Source organism: Salmo trutta, chromosome 3, assembly GCF_901001165.1.
Source record: "Salmo trutta chromosome 3, fSalTru1.1, whole genome shotgun sequence".
Classification (NCBI taxonomy): Eukaryota; Metazoa; Chordata; class Actinopteri; order Salmoniformes; family Salmonidae; genus Salmo; species Salmo trutta.
The window spans coordinates 66587789-66597008 of NC_042959.1; the positions used below are offsets into that span (position 1 = coordinate 66587789).

General features: G+C 47.0%; 1 protein-coding gene across 2 annotated transcripts in view; it reads left to right on the forward strand.

The window, feature by feature from the left end:
• Positions 1–6582, forward strand: part of LOC115184763 (copine-4) — a 98747-nt gene extending 92165 nt beyond the window's left edge. For both annotated transcript variants that reach the window (XM_029745446.1, XM_029745447.1), the window contains 3 exons: positions 4172–4305; positions 4515–4751; positions 5830–6582. In XM_029745446.1, coding sequence (XP_029601306.1) covers positions 4172–4305; positions 4515–4751; positions 5830–5961 — 503 coding nt within the window. In that variant the 3' untranslated portion in view covers positions 5962–6582. The remainder of the gene's footprint in view (positions 1–4171; positions 4306–4514; positions 4752–5829) is intronic.
• Positions 6583–9220: the final 2638 nt, after the last annotated feature.

A 9220-nucleotide genomic window follows, 5' to 3' on the forward strand; every position in this document is an offset into this window, starting at 1 on the left:
GATAGAGGAATGTGCCCTAGTGGGCTAAGCCGGCATGGCGGCTTGTTAGACAAAAGGGGAGTGAGGGTCGCTGAGGAGACACTACAGAGTTGATAATTATAACAATTGAAATGCTAATCCTTTGCACATGAACGCTCACTCATTCGGGAACAATTGCAATCAATATATATATTTACGCTCAGTGTGTCGTTGGGATCTCTGTTGAAAGGTTTGTTTCTGTTGGAGAGTCTGTCCGCCCTCTCTCTCTCTGTCGTGGTTAGAATGGGTAGTTCAGAGTGACATTCATTAATGTCGTTATAGGACAGATGTTTCGGCGGTTGTCGGTCTTCGCGTTCAATGATACCGAATTCCTAGCTGCAGACTAGTAATTAATATCAAAGACTTGTTCTTATTCTGTCGGTATTGATAGTCTAAGAGTTTAACCACGTGGTATAGTTAAAAGTTAATCAAGAGAAATGCATGGTCTCCAACCTTTAGCCATCTCGTAATTGAGGTAAGCTCGGTCTGGTAATAGAAAACATCGGTGGGGGTTTTATTCGGAAGAGCAGAAAAGACTGTCTCATGACGGCAGGTCCTGTCTGTGTCCCTGGGGGTGTGCCAATGACTTAGTGAAACTTTAACCTGTTGGGGATAGGGGGCAGTATTTGCACGGCCGGATAAAAAACGTACCCGATTTAATCTGGTTACTACTCCTGCCCAGTAACTAGAATATGCATATAATTGTTTGATTTGGATAGAAAACACCCTAAAGTTTCTAAAACTGTTTGAATGGTGTCTGTGAGTATAACAGAACTCATTTGGCAGGCCAAAACCTGAGAAGATTCCAAACAGGAAGCGCTCTCTCTGACCATTTCATGGCCTTCTTGATCATCTCTAACCAAAACAGGGGATCTCTGGCATGACGTGACATTTTCTAACGCTCCCATAGGCTCTCAGAAGGCGCCAGAAAGATGAATGGTGGCTTTGCAGGCCCTGGCTGAAAAACATTAGCGCATTTTGTAAGTGGTCGATCTGAGGACAATGAGACTGAAGGCGCGTGCATGAGCCGACACCATGTTTACTTTCTCTCTCTTTGAACGAAAACAACAACTCCCGGTCGGAATATTATCGCTTTTTTTACGAGAAAAATAGCATAAAAATTGATTTTAAACAGCGGTTGACATGCTTCGAAGTACGGTAATGGAATATTTTGAATTTTTTTGTCACGAAACGCGTCGGGCGCGTCACCCTTGTTTACCCTTCGGATAGTGTCTTGAACACACGAACAAAACGCCGCTATTTGGATATAACTATGGATTATTTTGAACCAAACCAACATTTGTTATTGAAGTAGAAGTCCTGGGAGTGCATTCTGATGAAGAACAGCAAAGGTAATCAAACTTTTCTAATAGTAAATCGGAGTTTGGTGAGTACCACACTTGGTGGGTGTCAAAATAGCTAGCCGTGATGGCCGGGCTATCTACTCAGAATATTGCAAAATGTGCTTTCACCAAAAAGCTATTTTAAAATCGGACATAGCGAGTGCATAAAGGAGTTCTGTATCTATAATTCTTAAAATAATTGTTATGTTTTTTGTGAACGTTTATCGTGAGTAATTTAGTAAATTCACCGGAAGTGTTCGGTGGGATGCTAGTCACATGCTAGTCACATGCTAATGTAAAAAGCTGGTTTTTGATATAAATATGAACTTGATTGAACAAAACATGCATGTATTGTATAACATAATGTCCTAGGTGTGTCATCTGATGAAGATCATCAAAGGTTAGTGCTGCATTTAGCTGTGGTTTGGGTTTATGTGACATTATATGCTAGCTTGAAAAATGGGTGTCTGATTATTTCTGGCTGGGTACTCTGCTGACATAATCTAATGTTTTGCTTTCGTTGTAAAGCCTTTTTGAAATCGGACAGTGTGGTTAGATTAACGAGAGTCTTGTCTTTAAAATGGTGTAAAATAGTCATATGTTTGAGAAATTGAAGTAATAGCATTTCTAAGGTATTTGAATATCGCGCCACGGGATTACACTGGCTGTTGAGTAGGTGGGACTCTGGCACAGAGAGGTTAAACAGAAATACAACTCTCTCACATTAACATCATTACATAGCATCCCATCATCTCACAAATAGCTTCATCCTTATTCATTCATTTTATACAACCATTTAGATGTAAGTCTCATAGCTGAGGCTATTGTATAATCATGATTATGGTAATGTGGCCGTATTGTCTCTCAATAGTTTCACAAAATTGTACCAAACGGACCAGTTCATAGCTGGATTCTTCACCGATCTTTTATACCTTCTCCAGAACATAAATGTCATTCGGTTCTCCAGTTCTGTGAGGTGGAAGAACTCCTTTGTTCTCTCTATACTATGGCCATGAGGAGAGGGTCTCCTCGTAAGAATTTACAACCACTCTTACAGAGCCTGGTGTCAGAAGTATAGAGGTCGGGGATGGTGCTCGCAGTGTCCAAAGAAGGCAACTTCATGACAGTGGTCAGTAATCAGACCTCCAGATGTCTGCAGTATAGTGGTCAGTAATGAGACCTCCAGATGTCTGCAGTATAGTGGTCAGTAATCAGACCTCCAGATGTCTGCAGTATAGTGGTCAGTAATCAGACCTCCAGATGTCTGCAGTATAGTGGTCAGTAATCAGACCTCCAGATGTCTGCAGTATAGTGGTCAGTAATCAGACCTCCAGATGTCTTAATGTTGCTGCTCTACACCTCTCCACACACTCACACTCTCATACCCTCAGGAGAGCCTCTCACTGATAATGAAATCTCTCTCTTTCTCTCTGTGTGGACCCACTCCAATTAAATTCGCGTACCACCCCAACAGATCCACAGATGACGTAACCTCTATTGCATTCCACACTGCCCTCTCCCATATGAGAACACAGTTCACCGACTACAGCTCAGCGTTTAACACCATAGTGCCCACAAATCTCATCACTAAGCTCAGGACCCTTGGACTGAACACTAACGTCTGAAACTGGATCTTGGACTTCCTGACAGGCCGCCCCCAGGTGGTGAGGGTAGGCAACAACACATCTGCCACGCTAACCCTCAACAAGGGCCCCCTCAGAAGTGTGTGCTTAGTCCCCTCCTGTACTCCCTGTTCAGCCACGACTGCCTGGCCGCTCACGACTCATCATTATGTTTGCTGACGACACGTCTTGACTGGCTGCATCACCACTTGGTATCTGACCGCAAGGCGCTTCAGAGGATAGTGTGTACGGCCCAGTACATCACTGGGGCTGAGCTCCCTGCTATCCAGGACCTCTATACCAGGTGGTGTCAGAGGAAGACTCCAGCCACCAAAGTCATATACTGTTCTCCCTGCTTCTGCACAGAAAGTGGTACTGAATTCTGGAACTAACAGGACCCGGCACACAGCTTTTACCCCCAAGCCATAAGACTGCTAAATAGTTAACCAAATAGCTACCCAGACTATCTGCATTGACACTTTTTGCACTAACTCTTTTGACTCACATACACTTCTGCTACTGTTTATTATATATCTGTTGCCTAGTCACTTTACCCCTACCTATATCTACCTCAATTACCTCGTACCCATGCACATTGACTCAGTACTGGTACCCTGTGTATATAGCCAAGTTATCCTTACTCATTGTGGATTTATTCCAAGTGTTATAATTTGTTAAAACTTTTCTCTCTACATTTTTGAAAAAAGGCCTGTAAGCATTTCACTGTTAGGCTACACTAGCTGTGGTGTGTGTGTGTGTGTGTGTGTGTGTGTGTGTGCACGCACAGTGAGGTCGTGATGGAGGGGTTGTTAATTAAGTGAAATTTTCCAAAGATGTGTGTGCACCTCAAATGCCCACTCAATCAGAAAATAGCATTACTTCTGCTGCTCGGCCTAATGGGAGGCCACTGCTGTGATCCATGTAGTGGTGAGAAGAGATAAATACAAGTCAATGCAGCTGTGAAGGTAACTGACTATTCACAGAGTGACTGCTTCCCTCAAAGTGAAAAATATCCTGGAATGTCATGGGTCTCAATTACTCCACAAAGATACCTTCACACCTGTGTGCATTGCTGTTGGTCGTGTGTCCCCAAATACCCAGAGTTCTCCAGAAGTATATGGCTATGTGAGTGTTACTGTGTGTGTGTGTTATTCTGGGTTTTTCCAACATATGTCTATGGGTGTGCAGGTATCCAAGGTGTGGTGGAGGCCTATCAGACATGCCTTCCTAAGCTTCAGCTCTACGGCCCCACCAACATCGCCCCCATCATCCAGAAAGTAGCCAGCTCCGCTTCACAGGAAATGCACACCAAGGAGGCCATGGTAAGCTAGCTGTCAGTTGTCCTCCTCTCCTTGGAACCAATCGATTTGGATCATAGCTTGAACCTAGCTTGAGCTTAAATCATGTATTGATGTCAATGGGAGACTTGCGCAACATTTTAGAGTTATGCTCAACATGTATTTCCAACACACCCCACAGACATTACTCTCTCATGTTTCTCCCCAGTCATTAACTTCCTTTATCTCTGCAGCAGTACTTCATTCTGCTCATCCTAACGGACGGAGTGATCACAGACATGGCAGACACCCGCGAGGCTATCGTCCAAGCCTCCCACTTGCCCATGTCCATCATCATTGTAGGCGTGGGAAGTGCTGACTTCAGTGACATGCAAATGCTGGATGGAGATGATGGGATCCTTCGCTCGCCCAAGGGGGAGCCCTGCCTACGAGACATCGTCCAGTTCGTCCCCTTCCGCAACTTCAAACATGTGAGTCTTTACTAGAACTGGGAGGGTTACCTGAGGAACTGGGAGGGTTACCTGAGGAACTGGGAGGGTTACCTGAGGAACTGGGAGGGTTACCTGAGGAACTGGGAGGGTTACCTGAGGAACTGGCAGGGTTACCTGAGGAACTGGGAGGGTTACCTGAGGAACTGAGAGGGTTACCTGAGGAACTGGGAGGGTTACCTGAGGAACTGGGAGGGTTACCTGAGGAACTGGCAGGGTTACCTGAGGAACTGGCAGGGTTACCTGAGGAACTGGCAGGGTTACCTGAGGAACTGGCAGGGTTACCTGAGGAACTGGCAGGGTTACCTGAGGAACTGGGAGGGTTACCTGAGGAACTGGGAGGGTTACCTGAGGAACTGGCAGGGTTACCTGAGGAACTGGAAGGGTTACCTGAGGAACTGGGAGGGTTACCTGAGGAACTGGGAGGGTTACCTGAGGAACTGGGAGGGTTACCTGAGGAACTGGCAGGGTTACCTGAGGAACTGGCAGGATTACCTGAGGAACTGGCAGGGTTACCTGAGGAACTGGCAGGGTTACCTGAGGAACTGGCAGGGTTACCTGAGGAACTGGGAGGGTTACCTGAGGAACTGGGAGGGTTACCTGAGGAACTGGGAGGGTTACCTGAGGAACTGGCAGGGTTACCTGAGGAACTGGCAGGGTTACCTGAGGAACTGGGAGGGTTACCTGAGGAACTGGGAGGGTTACCTGAGGAACTGAGAGGGGTTACCTGAGGAACTGGGAGGTTACCTGAGGAACTGGGAGGTTACCCGAGGAACTGGGAGGTTACCTGAGGAACTGGGAGGTTACCTGAGGAACTGAGAGGGGTTACCTGAGGAACTGGGAGGTTACCTGAGGAACTGGGAGGGTTACCTGAGGAACTGGCAGGATTACCTGAGGAACTGGGAGGTTACCTGAGGAACTGAGAGGGGTTACCTGAGGAACTGGGAGGTTACCTGAGGAACTGGGAGGTTACCTGAGGAACTGAGAGGGGTTACCTGAGGAACTGGGAGGTTACCTGAGTGTTACAGGAAGAGACAGGTTTCTCTCTGTTTATCTCCAGGGCTCACCGGCAGAGCTGGCGAAGACTGTCCTAGCAGAAGTGCCCAACCAGGTGGTTGACTACTACAACAACAAGGGCATCAAGCCCAAAGTGCCCAGCGAGTTCGAGTCTTCCAGGACATTCGCCCCCTGAGAGGAGGGGCCCAACGCACTCGTTACAACAGACAGTACCTTATGCTGACTAACTGAAAAGTTTACTGTTTTGCTCTTCGTTTGTTTGTTCTTTTCATTGTGCATGCGTGGCCTCCGAGGCTTGCATCTGTAAAGCAACTGTATCATTCAAAGCATTGGTATGATAGGGGGGACATACAAAAGAACAACCAAACTGACATCCCTACAGACGAACATTCAACTATCGATGAAGGAATGTACAGAACACCCCCGTTCCTTTTTTTATAAGAGTTTGTTGAGATTTTGCTAAATTTCTTGATATTCATACATTGTAAAACGTTTAAAAACGTCTGCGTCCTCAGAAGTCCATATTGCAGATAAGGCAGATGCATGAACTGTTGTTTTGCATGCTGGTAATAAAGCAGTTTTCTCATGGTTCATGTTGTTTTCTTAGTGAACAATAGAGTTGACAGTATTGTAGTAATAAAGGACATTCTACTATGAAGCATGTTGACAGCACAAATTTAGTATTCTGGGAAGTTCACTGGAGAATATTATGGGCACATAATTTGCCGTTGTCATGTTACAATGCAGTATTCTGTGAAATTATGAATTACTTATAATAATAAAAGCTTTATCAATATGCTTGTGACTTGTACTATGTTAAAAAAAAACTATTGGGTTTCAAGTCAAAAACATCATTGGAACTGTGGTCATATCAATTTCAATTAATCTATGAAAAATCCATAGAAAATGCAGAGAACTGAATTGGCAGAATTTCAATATTTTGGTGTGCTTGTCAAAGTAGTCAAAGGAATTGGGAATTGGGGTCACTTTCTTAGCATTTCCAATGTATTCTATTGATTTAAAAACCTCCATAAAAATGATGGGAATGTTCTGATTGAAGTTGAACAGAACAAGTCTGTCCATGTGCAGCCATGTGAGGACGGTGACAATTCCTCCTAGGATTGGAGTAAGTCACGACTCTCCCTTTGAGGTGTCTGGGGAGGAGGGAGGGAGATGGGGAGGAGGGAGATGGGGAGAAGAGAGAGGGAGATGGGGGGAGAGAGAGGGCGGTGGGGAGATGAGGAGGGGGAGATGGGGAAGGAGATGGGGAGGAGAGAGGGAGGGAGGGAGATGGGGAGGACTGTGGGAGGGAGATGGGGAGAAGAGAGTGAGGGAGTTGGGGAGAGAGAGGGAGGGAGATGGGGAGAGGGAGAAGGGAGGGAGGGAGATGTGGAGGAGAGAGGGAGGGAGATAGGGAGATGGGGAGGAGAGAGGGAGGGAGATGGGGAGAAGGGAGGGATGGAGATGGGGAGAGAGTGGGAGGGAGATGGGGAGAGAGAGGGAGGGAGAAGGGAGGGAGGGAGATGTGGAGGAGAGAGGGAGGGAGATAGGGAGATGTGGAGGAGAGAGGGAGGGAGATGGGGAGGAGAGAGGGAGGGAGATGGGGAGAAGGAAGGGATGGAGATGGGGAGAGAGAGGGAGGGAGATGGGGAGAGAGAGGGAGGGATTTGGGGAGAGAGAGGGAGGGAGATGGGGAGAGAGTGGGAGGGAGATGGGGAGAGAGTGGGAGGGAGATGGGGAGGAGAGAGGGAGGGAGATGGGGAGAGAGTGGGAGGGAGATGGGGAGGAGAGAGGGAGGGAGATGGGGAGAGAGTGGGAGGGAGATGGGGAGCGAGTGGGAGGGAGATGGGGAGGAGAGAGGGAGGGAGATGGGGAGAGAGTGGGAGGGAGATGGGGAGAAGGGAGGGATGTAGATGGGGAGAGAGAGGGAGGGAGATGGGAGAGAGAGGGAGGGAGATGGGGAGAGAGAGGGAGATGGGGAGGACTGAGGGAGGGAGATGGGGAGAGAGGGAGGGAGATGGGGAGAAGGGAGGGAGGGAGATGGGGAGAAGGGAGGGAGGGAGATGTGGAGGAGAGAGGGAGGGGGATAGGGAGAAGAGAGGGAGGGAGATAGGGAGAAGAGAGGGGGGAGATGGGGAAGAGAGAGGGAGGGAGATAGCGAGAAGAGAGGGGGAGATGGGGAGGACTGAGGGAGGGAGATGGGGAGAAGGGAGGGAGGGAGATGTGGAGGAGAGAGGGAGGGAGATAGGGAGAAGAGAGGGAGGGAGATGGGGAGGACTGAGGGAGGGAGATGGGGAGAACGGGAGGGAGGGAGATGTGGAGGAGAGAGGGAGGGAGATAGGGAGAAGAGAGGGAGGGAGATGGGGAGGACTGAGGGAGGGAGATGGGGAGAAGAGAGAGAGGGAGGGAGGGAGGGATTGATAGCAATGAGAGGGACAGAGATTTCTGAGATGCGTGATGAATACTATAGAAAGGGCAGGCCAGGGCCCTTTCATATCCAGAGCAGCCGGCAGTCCATTAATTCTGTCCTGGTTCATAATGAACTCTCTGATGAGTTGGACAGGCAGCACCATGGAGGATCAGCCTCAAAAAACAACCAAACCATGTGACTAATAAAACACATCACATTCAGTTGTAAGTGCCTTCAGTCTCAATAGTGACAGTAACATACAGTTGAAATCGGAAGTTTACATACACTTAGAGTCATTAAAACTCATTTTCAACAACTCCACAAATGTCTTGTTAACAAACTATAGTTTTGGCAAGTAGGTTAGGACATCTTCTTTGTGCATGACACAAGTCATTTTGACAACAATTGTTTACAGACAGATTATTTCACTTATAATTCACTGTATCACAATTCCAATGGGTCAGAAGTTTACATACACTAAGTTGACTGTGCCTTTAAACAGCTTGGAAAATTCCAGAAAAGTATGTCATGGCTTTAGGAGCTTCTGACAGGCTAATTTACATAATTTGAGTCAATTGGAGGTGTACCTGTGGATGTATTTCAAGGCCTACCTTCAAACTCAGTGCCTCTTTGTTTGACATCATGGGAAAATCAAAATAAATCAGCTAAGACCTCAGATAAAAAATGGTAGACCTCCACAAGTCTGGTTCATCCTTGGGAGCAATTTCCAAATGCCTGAAGGTACCATGTTCATCTGTACAAACAATAGTACGCAAGTATATACACTACGGGACCACGCAGCCATCATACCGCTCAGGAAGGAGACACGTTCTGTCTCCTAGAGATGAACGTACCTTGGTGCGAAAAGTGCAAATCAATCCCAGAACAACAGCAAATGATCTTGTGAAGATGCTGGAGGAAACAGGTACACAAGTATCTATATCTACAGTAAAACGAGTCCTATATCGACATATCCTGAAAGGCCGCTCAGCAAGGAAGAAGCCACTGCTCCAAAACCGCCATA